Source organism: Rhinatrema bivittatum, chromosome 3, assembly GCF_901001135.1.
Source record: "Rhinatrema bivittatum chromosome 3, aRhiBiv1.1, whole genome shotgun sequence".
Taxonomy (NCBI): domain Eukaryota; kingdom Metazoa; phylum Chordata; class Amphibia; order Gymnophiona; family Rhinatrematidae; genus Rhinatrema; species Rhinatrema bivittatum.
Genome location: NC_042617.1, coordinates 29,471,518 through 29,491,089, shown reverse-complemented (window position 1 = coordinate 29,491,089; position 19,572 = coordinate 29,471,518). Strand labels below are relative to the sequence as shown.

At 44.4% G+C, this 19,572-nt stretch overlaps 1 protein-coding gene across 3 annotated transcripts in view; it reads right to left on the bottom strand.

Annotated features, from left to right (window-relative positions):
* Positions 1-19,572, bottom strand: part of CDC42BPA (CDC42 binding protein kinase alpha) — a 563,297-nt gene that overhangs the window by 234,628 nt on the left and 309,097 nt on the right. For all 3 annotated transcript variants that reach the window (XM_029593037.1, XM_029593036.1, XM_029593038.1), the window contains exons 9-11: positions 13,252-13,331; positions 5,454-5,620; positions 3,644-3,766 (exon numbers count right to left, since the gene is read on the bottom strand). In XM_029593037.1, coding sequence (XP_029448897.1) covers positions 3,644-3,766; positions 5,454-5,620; positions 13,252-13,331 — 370 coding nt within the window. The remainder of the gene's footprint in view (positions 1-3,643; positions 3,767-5,453; positions 5,621-13,251; positions 13,332-19,572) is intronic.

Here is a 19,572-nt window from a genome sequence, read left to right as displayed (position 1 = left end):
AGGCTTCTCTAGGTGGTGTTTGGCATATTGTGAGCTGGCTGTTTTGTGGCATTGGGCAGCAACGGCTTTTTTCTGGCAACTCTACCATACAGCCCGTTTTTGTTCAAGATGTCCTTATTTTGCATGCTGAAACACACGCATCACTTTGTTTAAGAGAAGCCTGTATTTCAGAAGAAGTTGCTTGTGGATTTTTCTTTGCAAACCGACACATTTTCCTGGCAGTTGTGTCTGAAATCTTTCTTGTTCCACCTGACCGTGACTTGGTATTAACTGAACCCAAAATTTTCCACTTCTTGATGAGAGTGGCTTTTTCAAATATTTGGACATCTTTTAATATCCTTTTCCTGATTTATAAAGTTGAACTACTTTTGCTCACAAGATCATTTGACAGTTCTTTTGCTTTCCCCATGCTTCAGTAACTAAAGTCAGTGCAGCCCTGGATGAAATACACAAGGGTTTCTCAAGAGCTAAGAAACTCATTGACTATACATAGACACTAATTACAATCAAACAAGGCACAGGTGTGGATACTTACCCTTACTGCCATCTCAACCTGCGTGTGTCAACTTGAGTGTATATTATCAGTCCAAAAATTCAAGGGTATGTAAGCTTTTGAACAGGACCATTTTATTATTTCCTTTATTGCTATGGTTTGTTTAATGATTGTGCTATTCTGTGATGCATAATAGTTTAACTTGAAACATTAAAAATAACAGACATATGTTTTCTTAAAATGCTACACATCTTACAAAATCTGCCAGGGGCATGTAAATTTATGAGCACAACTTTAACACTTCCCTCCCACAAGTACAAACAAAAGAACAACAACAGGGGCTAAAGGGCTTGAAACTAAAATTTCCCACCCTCTTCACACTATTTTGCCCTCTCCCTTGCCCCCAAGGGTCCTCTCTGTCTCTCACTTCCCTCTTCCCGGTACAGAGGATGAATCCCCAGCATCAGTCCTCTTCTCTCCCCCCGTTCCCTGCCATGCAGCAGTCTCTCTCTTCCTCAAATCCCTTTCTCCAGGAAAAAGAGAAGACATAGGGAAGAGGAGAGGAGAAAGCACAGGATGCATGGGGGGGGTTTGGCAGTATGACAGGGCAATTCAGGCATGTGTAGGAAAAAGTGTTGGTACTCAATACCAGCAAGTGTCCCTTTAAAAAAAAAAAAAAGAGCCCTGTCTAAAATTAAACTAAAACTAACTAATATTCACGTTCAAATCTGCACACTGCCTAAAAATCTCTTGCGCTGGAACAAGACCGTTACTGGGCTAAACGGGTGCCACAGCCCAGAAATCCCTTCCGATGATATGGCCAGCCATCCCCTCCCTCCCCCAACAAACTGGCACCCACTCCCCGGGTCTGGTGCCAGGCTCGCCCACCCCTTTCCAATGGCCTTGCCCTCATGTGTCTGCTTTCTATTGAGAACGCTTCTTTTGAAACGTCAATGAAGCTTGACAGATAACTGAAGGTTTCTATCATATCCCCTCCTCCCCTCCGGAGAGAAAATATTGAGTCCATTAAGCCTCTCTGTGTAGGGTTTGCATTGCAGGCTCTGTACCATCTCTGAACTGCATCAACGACCTTGCAAACATATGGATAAAGCCGCGTGGCTGCTCAGAAAATAAAGGTTAACAATTAAATGTAACAAATATTTAAGGCCAACTTAATACATTTCTTGACTAGCTTTTGAGAGTTAATTTGCTCTTCCTCAGGTCAGACCAGAACAAGCAAAGGATGACATTACCACAAAATATAAGTGAATATCCTGGGAATGCATGCGAATGTCTTTGTAATATGCCTTGGACTGTTATTTGAAATGCGTGCGAATAAGAAATGTCAATAAACGCTAGATATTCTCACTCAATCTATTCTGACCCGCAGAAGAGAATATGAGCTCTGAAGAGCTCGTCAAGAAATGTATTAAGTTAGTCCAATAACAAGGTATCGCCTTACATATTTGTAGTTGTTTTTATTTCTTAACCTAACATTTGGCCTTCAGTACTGAACACAGTATTGGAGGTGAGGGTCTCAAAAGAATGTATACATCCAATCACATAATTCACGTTTTGGTGAAAACCTCTTCCTATTCATGGAATATGCTGCCACTGGAGGCTTCAGGAAACTTACAGAAAGCTGGCTGTTTTTGCCAGTCACTGTCTAGAAGAATGTTTGGTTCATTTCATTTTGATAGGGAACTGATTAATATGTTTACTTTAAGGATATTTTCATTTGGGCGTTTAATGAATTTTGTTTATATTGGCTCTGACTTTGTATGTTCATTTTACGGTTGCAAGCTGCTTTCATTAGGGTGTCCTAGATTGCTTTCCACTACTTCTGTCACCTGCTTTAAAGAACTCAATTTATTTTTCCCCACATGTTCCAGCAGCGATCTCTCTTACTTCTCTGCTTCAGACTTTAATCCACTCTCCCACTGCCTCTATGTTGATATGTTAATGTCCAGCGAGACATTATGGGGCAAACTTTCAAAGCGATTTACACAGTAAACACACATCAATTCAATGCAGAAAAAGGTCTGTGCGTTGGTCAGCACATTTTTAGCCACATTCAGGGGAGAAGTTCCCAGGGGGAGAGGAAAAGTACAGGCGTAAATTGCATTTTAAAATCTTCGTGCGCTCTTTTTAAGCAAACGTCTACCCGCAGAAAAAGCCAGTGAAAGTGAGCATGTGTCCCTCTGTTCCCGAGGCGATTTTGAAAGCTTTGAAAATTGTTGCAAAGCCCAGTGATGATGAAGAAGAAGATGCGGTCTTTGTCCCACACCATGGACAATTTGAAATTTACTCCCTGCACACTTCTGGGCTATGTGAACAGCTGAAAAAAAGCAACCTTACAGAACATTTTGGAAACTGCATATTGGAAACTTCCGAAATTAGCTGTCTCTGGTAGTCTTGGGAAAGATAACAACGCTCTTTCTACTCCCTACTTTTGTTTCCATGCAGTGTTTTCCTGACTTCTACAGTTCAACTGAGAAAATTACACTCAAAAGAGCACTCAACATGTCATTAGCTAAGTAGGCTCTAGCCATGCTTCTGTTATCCATACTATACTCTTATAAAGAAGTTCAAATAGCGTTCATCAAACTGGCGTGCCTTCCCTATCCGGTGCACGCCCAAAATAATACCCTGAGCCTTATTTGCATTTGCATAAAATCTGAAAAGTTTCTAACTTAAAATTTCAAAGTTTCAACCAAATAGCACCCCCGACCCAAAAAAAGTCCACCCTCACAAAAATAAGATTCCACATGCCTAAACAAATTCCATTTCTCTTAAATAATTATTTTTAGTGTGACAAAACGAGGCAAAGGGGAAGTAGAGTTGGGTCGCGCATGCAGGACCGCATTCCATACTATCGCATTTTTACCAGGATTTACCCCCACCAAAGAAACATGCAACATAAGAAACTGCGTCCAGGGAAACATTCTGAGGATGAAGGCTCCAATGGCTAAATCCCACGGCCATCTTTATTGTGCATCGCCTGGAGCTTCTCTCGATGATGGGCAATAAAGAAACCACTCACGCCCGTGCAGGAAGAGGGCTGGAATGAAAAGCAACGTCACAACAAGAACGCTTGGCTGCTCGCCTTCCCAGGAAGTGTGGCTCTGGCGTCAAGCAGCGCCCTCTTACCCGTTATCTGCTTTCTTAACTTGTCAATGTCCTCCTTCAAGCTTTTTATTTCTAAGTCTTTGCATGCTGTTAGAGGGCCATCTACAGTTGAATACTGGAGAGCCTGGACCGTCTGTGTAGATTCTGTAAAAAGCAGAGATGTAGAGTCACGATGGTAAGACAATGTGCGCTCTGAGTACGAGCATCATTATATTATGCTACTGGTTTAACAGGCACAAAATATTATAAGATGCTGTAAGGATCTGCAACTCATCCAGAACACCACTGCCAGGCTCCTTACTGGAACTCCATCTTATAGCCATATAAACTCCTGTTCAGAAATCCCTTCATTGGCTTCCAGTGACATATCGCATTCGATATAAACTCGCACCAATCGTATATAACATCATTCACCGCATTCTATCACCATGGATTGCTGCTGTGCTGAAAATTCATGCTCCCGTGAGATCTTTTAATCAAGGCCGGTTGGGCGTTCCCTCCCCAAGGATAGCACATCTTGATGAGACAAGAGAGTGGTGCATTTTGTTCCGGACCCTCTCCGCTGGAATGCCCTCCCAAATGAATTAAGACCCCTCCATGAAAGAAATGTTTCAAAGAAGCCCTCAAAACACATCTTTTGCATATGGCTTTTCCAGAATCTGATTAACACCACAATATAAACCCGGTGCCCAAATTGTGAGTCGTTCATGCTAGCCATGTTTTAGTGTGTGCCACTACGTTTTGTGCTTTTGTGTTATTTTGTTTTTATATATTGTGAATGTTCTGATGTACCCCCCACCCTGAATATTGGAAGGGCAAGTAACAGATGTTTTAAAATAAAATAAATATGCAAATCTTTAACACCCAATCAAATACAAAATAAATCTGAATAATGTGTAACTTAGATGAATACCTTCTCATTGTATTTATTTCAAGAGAAATCAAATGCATGCAACAAATACAGATTTCAATAATAAGCTCATGCTGGTCCGAGCTCAGAGTTCTGTGGCATTAGCGCTCTGGCCAATGTGAAGGAAAGTAAAAAAAAAAAAATTAAAACTACAAATAAACACTCCCCTCAGCAAGGTGGTGGCATGATAGCAAAGGACAGGAGAAGGCATTCAAAGCATATAACAAAACCAGAGAGATGGAACAATTTTTGGATCTAGCCTATCACATTTCAAAAAGACAATGTGGCAATGAACAGGTTTTCCTCTTTTTTTTTTTTAGATTATGATCCCCAACTGGAATTTAGCAATCAGTTAATGGATTGGAAGCCAAAAGAAAGTTCCAGCAAGATCCTTATAATAATTAGTCATCGTTACAAAAAAAAAAAAAAAAAAGAATCTGTCAGTCACTGACACACAAGATGGAGAAAAGTATTCTGGAGTTCAGGAGTCTCTGGCTGGACGGATAGCGTTACTACTGAACAGCACCGCATGCATTCTGCATTAAACTACAAAAACAGCCATATATTTCCTTCATCATTTTCTAATCCCGCTGCCTGCCTGCAATTTCTTTGAACAGCCCCGCTGCACCATTTCGGTTACTCTTGCAAACACATCAAACCTTAAGCCTAAAATATATAGTGCTTCTCAGATTTGAGGAGACCTCCCCTCTGAACGGTAAAATTCCTAGGAGGAACTGGTTTCATTCCATTTTAGCTCATAGATTTACAATGCTATCATTTTATAAAGATCAGGAGAAATGATCCTGAGTATCCTAAGGACACAGGGGTTGTTTTTATCCAGTAAAAATGAATACGTAGGACTTGCTTGCTGACTGAAATGAATAACATCCAGTCTGGAGAAATGATAAATGAGTGCTTTACCTTGCAGCTTTCTGCTTAGTTCAAGTTTCTCCTGCTCCAAGCGCCTTATTCTCCTCTCATAAGCTTCGGTTGCTAAGCTGTCCTCCAGAGTTCTCTGCACGCTGGCATCAATGTCCATGGAGGCTGGTCCCGATACGTCTCTTAGACAACTCCGGTCTGAAAGGACACTGGAAAAGCATGAAATACAAAGATCACCAACTGTCTGTATAGAAGAACAAAAAGCATGGTCTTACCGATTGCATTACAAACAGCCTTCTTTTGGAAAGATGGGACGGCAGTCCACGAATGCAAAACAGGATCTGGTTCAGTAGAATTTAAGTATTATAAGGAAAAATATTGAGAATTACTCTGGGGGACATGACTTCAGACTTTATAAGCAAAGTTTTATATATAAAAAGGAGTTACTGTAGTAATTTCCCTAGCTCAGTGTCTGATTCCACTGGGGAAAGTCATTTCAGACATATCTCTGGCAAACCTTTAATGGTTGAGCCCATCAGCTATTCAGTAATGCAGATAGCACAGCTCCAGGGGAGGTCCTTTCAGCACTATGCTGCACGACTCATATCAGATTTCAAACCATGCTTTACTGGTCTTTTCTCTTTGGCATTAGCATTAAAAATCCTACATATAATATGCTTAGAGCCATGGCATCCACCTGTTGGTGGCCAGTGGTATGTGCATGTATGGCTCCAGTGGCCATGATGGCAGGACCGCACGGCCGAAGGTGGAAGGGGAATCAGTGCACAGGCAGGATCAGGGACACAGTGTCGGCAGTAGGAGGGGAGCAACGGGAGAGTAGTGCGGTCAGGCTGGCAGAGTGAGGGCTTGGGTTATTGGGGGGGGGCCTGGCATCATTGCCACTCAATTGTTTTACGGGCGATAGCTAGAAATCATAATTCATTTACAAAAAAATGTACAACGGGATGATTGTAACAAATGAATGAAACACCAGAAAAAGCCAGGGTCATGGCCTCCCCAGTGACTACAGATCGGCACCTTTTTGTCTTATTATGACATACCAAAAAGGACGCCAACACATATTTTTTTTCCGCTTTAGAAATATAATGCATGACAGGATTGCAGAAAGCAAATGTTGCTTACCTGATGTAACAGGTGTTCTCACAGGACAGCAGGATGTTAGTCCTCACGAATGGGTGACATCGAGGATGGAGCCCTGTACGGAAAACTTTTCTGTCAAAGTTTCAACAAGCTTTGACTGACACTGGCACACTGGGTGCACTGAGCATGCCCAGCCTGCAATTATCCCTGTGAGCCACAGGTGTCTCCCTCAGTCTCGTCTTATAGCTAAAAAGCGCAAGCGAAACTAAAATAAAAGTATACAGACCCAACTCCGCGGGGTGGCGGGCGGGTTTCGTGAGGACTAACATCCTGCTGTCCTGTGAGAACACCTGTTACATCAGGTAAGCAACATTTGCTTTCTCACAGGACAAGCAGGATGGTAGTCCTCACAAATGGGTGAGTACCGAGCTGAGGATGCCCGGGAATGCACCAGATACACCGCAGATGCGCAAAGGCGTAACGACTGAGGTGGAAATGGGAACGGAGGGCATCCGCAACACCATAATGGGTTCGTGGAAGGATGTTGGGTAGTGAATTGAAAAAAGTAAGAATAGGCGGACTGGCCAAACATGGAGCATGCCGGCTAGTCAAATGTAAGCAATAATAGGCTGCGAAGGTATGGAGAGGACTCCAGGCTGCAACCTGATAAAAAAGTACAAGCAGCAGTAACCAAAGGGAAGCTGTTAAGGCTAAGAAGGACACAACAGTATGTGGATACCCACAGTGTTGTAGTGAAATGTCTGCTTGTTGGTAGGAAAGGAAATATAGACCACTTAATCAGAAGGATTAGGTCTGTGTGGCCACTGGAAGTAGCAGCTTGACCCTTGCATGAAGGAAAGAGTCAAGTGGAATTCACATGGAATGCAGTGCAATGTAGATAGAATGTAAGCGCAGCATTACTGTCCAGGAATGTGGAAAACCCAGTCTCTCCCTAGGGCGAGAGAGAGAGGTTAGGAAAAATTAATAGAGTATTTCCTGAGGAAAGGAGATACAACATCTACCTGAAAAGGATAGAAAGTTGAATGCGTAGAACTACTCAGTGGCAGAGGAACGGAGTCAGGTGAGTATGGAAAGAGTGCATAACTCACGGACCCTGCTGGCAGGAATGACATTAAGAGGGAAAGAAGTTCCCTTGCCAAACTGTGGAAGAGAGGAATGGAAAGGCTCAAACGTAGAATGTATGAGACTTATAAGGAGAATATATATGTTCATTCCGTGATTAGAGAAATAGAGGCGGCTTGATCAGTGGATAATCCATGGTAAGCCGACTCAGAGAGGATTACCGAAAACGGGAACCCAACTCCCAAAACGATACACCTCCTAAGAGAAAGGTGTATCTATGTGGAGGATGTCTGGAGAACAGAATCCGAGGGAGTAAGAAAAAATGGTGGAAAAGTAAAAGGGGTAATACCTCTTTTTTTTTTTTTTTTTTTTTTTAGCGTCAGGAGGTAAAGCCTGCCATATTAAACGGCAAGATTTATGTTTAGAAGGTTTTGTGACGCTACCAGAACCTAAGAACATCAGTAAGTCTATGATTTGGGACTGACTGGTGAGAGAATAAAAGGTTACTGATATGATGGATTGAGAAGTATGGGAAAGCATACTGATCTCAGTCAGGGAGTGGGGAAAAGAATACTGAACCCCATCCCAGTTCAACATTAGAAGAATGCTGGCTACGAGAGGCAGCAGAAGAGATATATTGAAGAGGCCTTTGATGGAAGAAAAGGCATCTAAGGGAACGCATAGGAAACATGTGCAGGGAGCAGAACCTGTGCATCGTATGGAATGATGCAGACGCCGAGGAAAGTTTAGTTAAACTCAGCGTTAAAAGATTTGCCCTGTACACATGTAATTGAGACCATTCGAGAGGATAGAACCTACGTGGAGAAGGTCTGATAGAGCGTTCATTAAATCTCTTAGATATGTGGCCCAAGGACGCATGAAGTGAACAAGGGCCAAGGGTAGAGCTGCGCAGCTGTCTAGCAGAGCAGCTAAGAGGAAATGCGTGCTTATGAGTTGGAAAGCACATTGTCCCTATGCTGTCTGTCTGTATGCACAAAGAATTGTTGCAAAAGCAGTATTGGAAGGCATAAGGGCATAACTCATGGGTGCAACGTCCAGGAAGTTTATGAGAAACTATGCTGGAGTGCAATAGATGCATAATGGGTTGACAGCTTTCAGGGGAAACTTTATAACCCTAAGGAATTGCGAGCATGAGTCGAAGGAGACTAGGTCCTAGTTCGAACTGGGATAAGAATCAGGGACGAAAGCAATGAAACCACTTAGGTCCATTGAGTATAGAATGTCACTGAATATAACCCATAGCAGTTTTGAATTATGAGAAAAATGCATAGTGGGAAGAAACCCCATAGCCCAACCATGAAAAGTTGAAAGGCTGAGGTTATGGAAAATATGCGCAGGGACATATAACAATGTATCAGAATGTCTGTGCGCATGCTGGACAAGAGGGTCTTAAGACTGTGGTGTCCAGAAGTGTTACAGAAGGGATTTATGGCAGTGACAGTAATCCCAGTTAGTAAATGTATAGTGAGTCCTGAAAAAAGTGAGAGCTCCTTGCATGTACTGAAAGTGGTTAGCAGTAGTCTATGCAAGGAAAGTGAATGATGTTACACTCCGCAGAGAAAACAGCATTCACCAACAGTGATGCAAGAGACAGTTCACTTACCGAAGCTGGTGCCAGCGGCAGAGCTTGGGGTTGTAATGTTGACTCACCATAAAGCACATAGAAACATTAAAATAATGTACTTACTGCAGTATGGAGTGATGGTAACCAAAGATACCATTGTACCTGTGACGTCTAAAGAAAGTTGGATTTTCTTAGGTCCAGGATGTGCGGAGAGTAACTATTTTCTGTTAAAAGAAAGAATAGTGCAATTAAAACTCCCCAACCCCCCTCCCTTCTCCCCTCTGCACTTCGTAGCGCCTGGGGGAGTGTACCGGGACTTTGGTACAAGGTGGGGTGGCCGCTTTGATATCTGACCAGATGGGAGACCAGGAGGTGTCCCAATGGAGGATATCATGTAGGCTCCTGCAGGTGTGTGAGCGGTAAGTGGTACCCGCATTTCTGTATGCTGTACAAGGAGACACTGAGACCTGTGGCCAGGCCTCAAGGTGGACTTGTACATGGGGCAATGGTTGCTGAATCTCATGTTTAGCAGATCAGCCAATGCAGCTGGACCTTGGTTGGGAGGGAACCAAGAGTCAGAGCATTGGTCGGCACAGGGACTTGTTACTGACAAGAGAAGAAGCCCTGCTGCAATCCCAAGAAGATAGAGGGGTTCTCCTGATATTGTGGCTAACATAGCTAACCTAGCGATATGTGACACTAATACAGTTCTAAAAGGCACATGACCCAGAACTTTTCGAACCACGGTCCGAATGGGAGAACACAACTCTATGGGAATGCCGCCGAAGCGGGTACTTACCATCCGACGTGGATCGCCGCAAGACGAGCCGGTGAAGATTGTTGACTCCGACGGTCTCCGGAGTCCTCGAGGGTAAGGCCGGGGACGTAAACGTCCATCTCGCTCTGAAACCCAGTATGGTGGCACAGGTACAGAGGAGACAGGCCAGGCGTGAGTGGCGTTTAGACTGCTAAGTGTAACAGATGGCCATAGTCCCACACCACTTGACGGTGGGGCACGCCAGGAACAGAGGAGCTCTAACGGAACTCATGTTCCCTTCCCTCGTCACAGCGGCTCGATGTGTCGTGATGCCAATGCAGAAGCTGTCGGACCTGGATCCGGAAGTTCTGGATCACCAAGGACTGCCAAAACTGTAGGAACAGTGCTGATGGCAGTGGTGATGTCGCTCTGCCCGAGCGTTGTCCAGCCTGGAGAAGGATGGCACCGATGTGCTGGATGGCGTCAGCGGCGGACGATCACGATGTCGGCGATGATGGGTGCCACGGTGCTCGGCCCGGTCTTTCCCCAGCGCCGAGATGGAAGCCCTCGTCGTCCTGGAAGGCGATCGATGACGAACTGTCAGCACGCCTGCTCTGCTCCTGACACAATGGAGTGTCTTAAGCTAATACGGGGCTTTAAAAAGAACCCAAAGCGTGGAGCAATGTGAGGAGGCGAGGGTATTATGTGGCGGTGCTATGTCGGTATTGACGATATTGAAGGCAACCTAAGGGGCTTCGAGGATATCATCAAAATGGGTATGAAAAATCGTCGATGACTGGCCAGGAGAATGATGACAGTGACGGGCACTGACAGCAGTGGCATAGGTATCTTTGAAACGATGTGGAATCGAATAATCGAAAAACATTGCCGTTATTGAAAAAGATACCGGCATCGACTGAGTCGAAGTCGAATCAATAGGGCGTCAAGGACACCGAAGGAAAACGGAGGTGTCGAGGGCATCGATGCATGGAGGCGGGCATTTATGCCGTTTGTGGCATGGCCACGGGCATCAACTATAGGGCCACAGACGTTGACGGTATCGATTTGGACAGACTCAGATTTCCAAGTGTACATGGCATCGGTGCCCCAGACACATGTGTCGGTGGCATCGATATGGACACGTATGGAATCGATGGCATGGATCTCCCAGTCGATGAATTCCATCCCGGCATCAACGCCAGTCCTGGAATCGGCATGGGCATCGATGCCAGCCATAAGGCTGGCATTGGCATCAACGCCCATCCACGGAATCGAGCCGGCATGGATACCCACCGATGGGACCCACCTGGGCATCGAATTTCACCGATGGGAGCAGCCTGGCATCGACTGCCCTCGATGGATGCATTCTAACAGATGCCCATGGATGAAACACCTGGGCATCGGTGTCCATCGATGCAAAAGGACCTGGCACCAATGCCATCGACGGACGGCCATCCGGCACCAATGCCATCGACGGACAAGCCATCCGGCACCGATGTCCATTGATGGGGACCATCCGGCACCGATGTCCACCGATGGGGACCATCCGGCATCGATGCCCACCGACGAATCGATGTGGCACCGATGCCCACCGATGGAAAAGGCTGGACATCGGTGGGGAGGATGGGGCATCGATGGCATCCCCAAAAGGGGGGGGTGGCATCGATGAAGTGACCCTGGGATCGTTAAAAAGTGTCTCGGGCAGCGGTGGCGGCGACCCGAGTATGCATGGCAGTGACTAACAGCGTGTGCGTCAATGGCATGCATCCGGGTAGGGACGGCACCGAGGAAGCCCAAGGGAAAAAAAAAAAAAAAAACAAAAACAGTGCATAGGAGGAAAAAAGCCTGGTAGCACTGAAAAGCAAAAAACATGGATAAAGGCATCAGGGCACCATGGGGGGAGGGGCGCTGATGACATATAAAAGCCCAGGGCGGTTTAGGAGGGTCCCGGTGTAGCGATAGGGTATCGACTGCGTGAAGGTACCAGGGAACGAAGGACTTGAAGCTACAGAGGTCCTAAAGTTAAGGAAAAAATCCCTACCCCACTAGCATAAGCAAGCAGAGTGTCACAGAGATACTCGCAAGCTGTTTAAAGCTAACTGAAAAATGGGGGAAGGGAAGGCTTCAGTCAGTTAACAGCCTTAAGATAGTGACAGGAACCGACCGAAAAATAAGAATTAGTACTCACCGAGCGTCGTAAAAACGTACGCGGAGGGAGACCTGTGCAGGGAAAAGTGTTTTTTGAAGTGAAAAGTTAAGTGTTTCCATGAGGTAATTAGTTAAAAAATCCTCACAGAGCTCCAACCGCTATGCTGACTGCAGAGCGCAAAAAAGAAGACTGAGGGAGACACCTGTGGCTCACAGGGATAATTGCAGGCTGGGCATGCTCAGTGCACCCAGTGTGCCAGTGTCAGTCAAAGCTTGTTGAAACTTTGACAGAAAAGTTTTCCGTACAGGGCTCCATCCTCGATGTCACCCATTCGTGAGGACTACCATCCTGCTTGTCCTCTGAGAACCCCATAAACCGGTTAGTCTATAAGGTGCCACCCGACTCCTGTCATTTCCAAACCCTATTTGTGCATCTTCCAGATGCGTTCTCTCCTCCTGGGCCATTACCCCCCCTGCAATTGTCCCTGTTTTTCCTCTTCTCTTTCCCTTACCCTTCCCTCTATTAATCTTTTGTATTTTATGTAACTGTAGGATGATTCAATGAAAAAAACACGTGTGATGTTAAAGGCGATGCCAAGGGTACTGAGTTATGGCTGCTACACTAGCTGTAACTTTGGAAGCCCTGGCTACAGAGGTAAAGGTCCAACTTTTTCCACTTCTATAGCCTTGGGGGGGGGGGGGGGGGGGGGGAAGAAAACAGAAACTCCAAGCTGTGAATTCAGTCCTGCTGCCGCAGCTGGAGGACACAAGTGCCCTTGTTCCTCTTGACCCTTCAATTCACTTCACCACGTCTTCAGTTAATGAGGTGGCGTTATTGTTGATACAATGGCACTCGGTGTTAACCACATTAACCATGCTACTCCTGTCTAAATCGTAATTTCTATAATCCGCTTTGAGGTCAAACCTGGCAGAGAGCAGAATATCAAATGTTCGTACATAAGTAAATTATCTCCGAGACGATCCCATAGCCGCCATGTGTTCAATTCTTGGGTCTATGGCAATCTGGTATGAACTTCGGCAGCTCGGCCTCTTTGCTCAGGCTGCAGGGAGCTGAAGGGCCCTGGGGCTTCTTTTAGTTAGCGTCCATATCAATATCCGTAGCAATACTGTACCGAGCAGTCATAATAAAAGCAAGCTTTACTTACCAGTTACTTGTATACGTAAACCCAACAAATGGCAGATGGTGCCCGGAAAACGCCGTGTGTGAGGGAGGGGGCATGGTCTCCTGCAAGGGAAAGGGACACTTCTTTACTTACACGTTATTCTGGGCTGGGGATTTATCAGCCATAAATCAGATTCATGCTTGGCTGCTTCTTTAGACAGCTTTTAAGGATATGACGGCAGGAAGCTTTGAAACATGCAATTTATCAGGTGAAGTTGAGAGCTACTCAGTTACTAGCAAAATGCCCTGCCTAGTATGGAATTTTTATTTATTTATTTTAAACAAGGCGACTTGCTTGGTTTTTTCTTCTTCTTGATACTTTAAAGTGGAAGCAGGAGGCTCCTGCAAGCCAGCGCCCCCCTGCCCTCCATTTAAGGAATTAAATTAGCAGTATGCTTGTTCCATCCAATTCCTCCTAAGTTTACTGTACTTGCTTGTTAAGTACTTCTCTTGTAAGAGAATGATGTGTAGATTGTATCTTCTGAGATAATTAAAACATCTCTTTCTTTTTCTTTTTTTTATAGGGGATTAGATGTACCAAACATTTAGGGACACCAAGTAACCCAGTTTACAAGTACACAAAAAGGAAGTAAACCCACTGAAAAGGATGTTGTTACAGGCAGGTTTACAGACCCACGCCAAAGAAGAGAAATGGAACAAAAGGACCCAGTCAGCAAAAAAAAAAAAACAAATAAAATAAAATTTGGAGTTAATTACAAGAACATAAGAAATGTCACAGCTGGGTGAGACCAAGGTCCGATGAGCCTAGAATCCTGTCTCGGACAATGGCCAGTCCATTTCATGAGTACCCAGCAGAGCCCGAACAGCTGATCTGTTTCTTGTATCTCACTCCCAGGGGGTAAGCGCTGGCCTTTCCCAAGTCTACCTGGCTAATAAACCATCTATGGCCTTTTCCTTCAGGAACTCGTCCAATCCTCTTTTAAACCCCGCTATGTTAATTGCCTCGACCACATCCTCCGGCAACAGATTCCACAGCTTGATCGTGCTCTGTACCTCCTACAATTTGTTTTAAATCTGCTGGTTGATAGCTCCATGAAAGAGTAAATAACTGTTCCCTATTCACTCGTTCCACCCCAGTCATGATTTTATAAATCTCAACCATACCCCCCCCCTCGGTTGTCCCTTTTCCAAGCTAGAGAGCCCTTATCTGTTTAGTCTCTCTCCATAAGGGAGATTTCCCATCCCCTTTATCATTTTTGCTGCCCTTCTCTGTACCTTTTCTATATCTCCTATGTCTTTCTTTGAGATGGGACGACCAGAACTGCATACAATATTCAAGGTGCGGCCGCACCATGAATTTATACAAAAGCATTGTGATATTCTCAGTTTTGTTCTCTATTCCTTTCCAAATAATTCCTAACTGTCTATCTGATTTTTTAATAACCATTGCTATACACTGAGCCAAAGATGTCAAGGTATTGTTCACAAGGACTCCAAGGTCCTTTTCCCGGGTGGTGACTCCTAACACAGAGCCCAGCATCGGGCACCTGTAATTGGGATTATTTTTCCCCTACATGCATTACTTGGCATTTATCCACATTAAATTGCATCTGCCATTTAGATGCCCAGTCTCCTAGTTTCACAAGATCCTTCTGCAATTCCTCACAATCTGCTACTGTTTTCTTTTTTTTTTTTTTCAAAATTTCTTTATTGTGGCATGAAAAATACAGATAACAACAATCTAAAGCAGGCATATAGTCCGTACATGCCACCAGAGTTTCAATTTTCCATCCCCATCCAATTTAACAAAAAACACCAACCCAAAGTAACAAGAAAACAAAACAGACCAGCACCCACCCCACTCCCCCCAAATCAACACCTCCCCCCCCCCCCGGCAAAGAACCTCATACACAGCTAGAACGGGATATCATAACTTAGGGAAAGTCAAAATACTGGTCAGGTGTGCCGAAAACTTCACCCCATATCAGAAACAGTACCATGTACAGAAAGATAAGCAAGTCAGCCCCCAGTAGTGCAGTAAACATCAGAAACAAAGAGATAGAAAAATAGAGACACCCAGGCCCCTACGTAGGGACTTGTACCCAAGGCATGTCAGGGCCGGCAAGTCATATTTAGTTCTACCAGAGGGGCTAAAGCTTTAACATTAGAAGCAAGAGTCACATAATACGGTCCCCAGATCGCTCGAAAGTCACTTTTTCTGCGAGGCCTGAACGTTTTGTATAAGGAGCCATATTCCAGTTGGTATAGCTCTGTCAATAAGGCCTTCCACTCAGCTACGGTCGGAGGATTCTCAGTAATCCACTTTAAAAGAATACATTTCTTCGCTATTAGGCATGCCTTAGACACAAACCCAATGTTGTCCACATTGAGACTAACGTCCCCAACATCATTGTTCAAGAGACAAAACGAGCACGACCACAGAACTGTCTCCTGTAGTATCGCACTCAAGTAGTCCCGAACATCTTCCCAAAATACAGCAATCTTCGGGCAGTCCCACAAACAATGAATTAATGAGGCAGGGGAATGAGCACACTTTAAACAACTCGGCGAGGGAGCACATCCCATCAGATGAGCCCTAGCTGGAGAATACACTATACGATGAAAAATTCTCTGTTGCAACTCACGAAGACCAATGTTATTAGTAATTTTAACAATTGAAAGATAACAGTCTCTTAACATTCGTTCTTCTAAGGTCTCCCCGCAATCTCTAGACCACTTAGGAAGCAAAATATTGTATACAGAGTGCGGAACAATAGTATGATAGAATTGATATAGGCAGGACAGGGATCCCTTCCGAGATTTAAAACACTCCACCAAAGAATCATACGTAGCATTGGCAATATCAGAGCAGTCAGAACCGTTCATGGAAAAAGACACAGCTGCCTTCAAGTGGCCATAAAGAAGAAAATGAGAAGGTTGAAAACCAAGCTTCTCCTGGCACTGCGTAAAAGTATAAATCTGTCCAGATGCGGAGTCCAGAACTTCCTGCAGGTGCCACAACGAGGAGATATTGAAGCCATGGCGAGCCGGTAACATTTGGTGTGAGTCCGATAAAGAGCATCTCAGGGAAAGGTGCGGGGAAAAATGCCTAGGTAATCCCAAAAGTTTCCTGGTGAACCCCCAAAGTTTCCGCATGGTTAGGACCAATCTATGTCCCATATAGGGCTGCGATGGCTGAGGGGCCAAAGCATGAAGGACATAAGAAGGTTCATTTGGAGAGCATAAGGCCCATATTAACTTAGGGTCGGTATATTCCTGGGTGCCCAAAAGCCAGTCCCCCAAAAATCTTAAGTTGGCGGCCCATGAATATAATACAAAATCCGGAAGGCCATAACCACCATGATGTCGCTGGGCAGACATCGTGGAATATGGCAAGCGAGGACGCTTATTATTCCAAATAAATTTACGGATGACAAACTGTAGTCTCCTGTTATCTTTAGAGAGAAATAGAAACGGTAACATAATCAATTTATATAAGACCTGCGGAGCGATTACCATTTTAATGACCGCAATGCGCCCCTGAAGGGAAAGGGGGAGATTCTGCCAGCCCGCCAATGTTTTTGCAGCTTTCTCTATAGCCGGGGTCACATTCAAGCCATACCACTTCTTAGGGTTAGTATGGATGAGAATACCTAAATACTTAATGGTTGGTGCAGCCCATTTGACCGGGAGATCCGTCCACCTGTCCTGCAAATCGCCCCCCAAGTCTAGGGCCTCAGTCTTGTCTAAGTTTAATTTAAACCCCAAAACCCGCTGATAGGAAAGAAAAATAGCTATAGCAGCCGGGAGGGCTCTACGAGCATGGGATAGCAAAAGCAAGATATCATCCGCAAAGAGCAAGGTAAGAAATGTCTGCCCATTGACCGCTATACTCGTAACTGCAGAGTCCAACTTTAGCTTGTACACTAAGGGTTCCACTGTCAATATAAACAACAGGGGGGATAAGGGGCAACCCTGTCTAGTGCCTCTCTGTAGATAAAACTCCCCAGAGAGTTGGCCATTCACCAGGATTCGAGCAGAGGGATTGGTATACAATAGGGTGATATACTCAAAAATTCTCCCCACAAACCCCAATTTGATCAAAACCTGTTTAAGAAAGGGCCACGCTACCCTATCAAACGCTTTTTCAGCATCACATGCGACCAAAAGGGGGTCCACAACCTTCTGCATGTGACAGCACTCCAGGGCAGCTAAGACTTTGTGCATGTTGACTGTGGATCGTCTCCCCGCTACAAACCCCACCTGGTCCGAGGAGACTAGCAGAGGCAAAATGGGTTTCAGGCGATTGGCCAGAATTTTCGCAAAAATTTTGATATCTAAATTTAACAACGAGATTGGTCTGTAGGAGGATGCCAATAAAGGGTCGCGTCCGCCCTTAGGAAGGACCACAATAGTGGCCACCCGCATGGAGCTGGGCATTTCTTGTTGGTCTGTCATAGTTTCAAAAACATTACAGAGAATAGGAGAAATCTCAGCCACCAATGCTTTATCTGCTGCTGTTTTAATGACGCAAAACAATTTTGTCTCACCTGCAAATTTGGTCCCCTCACTCGTTCCTTTCTCCAGATCATTTATGAATATGCTAAATAGCGCCTGTCCAAGTACAGACCCCTGAGGCGCTTCTCTAACGAGATTTCTCCATTTGGAAAACTGACCATTTAGTCCTAGCCTGTTTCCTGTTCTTTACCCAGTTACCAAACCACAAGGCGACTCTGCCGCTAGCCTCATGACCTTCCAATTCCCTGAGTATCATCGCATGAGGGACTTTGTCAAATGCTTTCTGAAAATCTAAGCACACCATATCAACCAGCTTACTTTTATATGCACGTTTATTTATACCTTCAAAAAAACCTAGTAAATTGGTAAAGCAAAACTTCCCTTTACAAAAATCATGTTGACTCTCCCCCATTAAATCATGTCTATCTATGTGGTCAGTAATTTTATTCTTAAGAATAACGCCTACTATTTTGCTCAGCATACAGAGGCTCACTGGTCTATTGTTTCCTGAATCACCTGAGTCTTTTTTTTTTTCTAATTGGCATCACCTTGGCCACCCCCTGTCTTCTGGCACTATGGTTTTTTTTAAATGATAGACTGCAAATCACCAGAAACAAATATACAATTTCATGATTGAGATGTGTCAGAACTCTAGGGCGATTACCATCTGGTCCTGGTGATTTGTTATTCGCCTATTTCCTTTTTTGTAACCACACAAAAAAACCTCAAACATACCAAACACCCAGAACTTATAACCCAAAAACATAAATCTTGGTGGTCCCCAGAAATAGGGAAAGAACCCCCCCCCCCCCCCAAAACTCTGCCATTACCAAAACCACCACTGAGCCAAACAACCTATTGCTTCTCTTACTATCCAGGTGGCATTTTGCTCATGACCTGATGAGAACACTTAGTTCCCCAATAATACAAGTATACAGCAAAGGATTCACTATCGATAAGACATTCCTGCAAAAAAAAAGAAAAAAGGAAAAGAGAAAAGAAGCCAAAAAAATAGAGCAATACTGCCTATAAACATGCAAGAGTGCCATAAGCAGCACACAAAGCCCTACATGTCGTTTATGTCATATGCACATCAGTTTGATATGCATTGTATTTCAAACTCTGCAGTTATCATCATGACACTCACCATGTGATCTCCCTTCTCTAGCTACAATTTGCATATACCGGTAGATGACAAACTGTGTCTGAAAAGCCTACCTGCACAAGGTAGGCACAATGATGGTGTCCTAAAGAAATTGCCATGTGATTTCTGACATCTTATTTTTCAAAATTTAAAAGAACCTAGTTAAGGTAGCCCAAGTATGACCAAAGTCTCAAAAAAACATTTCGCCAAAACTAAAAACAAAATGCAGACTGTTAAATAGAAAAATTTAAAAAACAAGAACCAGGGCCAAAATCCAAATATTATCCAAATGTTCAGTGCATTGTTCAGAATGTCTCCTGTGCTGTCCCCTAATATATCCTGCCATACTGTGTGCCCAACAAGTCAATCAGCAGGATGACAGCCTCAAGCAGAGTTGCCTCTCCCCTCATTGCTCAAACCTTGGGAAAAAAAAAAACAGCATGGCTGACACCAAAGGCGAGGGGTTTCCTCGCACGAAGGACCTGAAGCCTTGCAGGATATAATAGCATATATGTTACCCCTGAGCTGTCTCAGCTCTTCTTTTTCTTCAAAAAAGCTGACGGTTTTTCGGTAGGTCTACTGAAAATTCTTGCATACTATAAATGTGACAAGCCTGAAAAATATCCTTTTCTGTTTCCTTACCATATTAGAGCCTCGTGTCACGATCATAGAAGGCTTGGG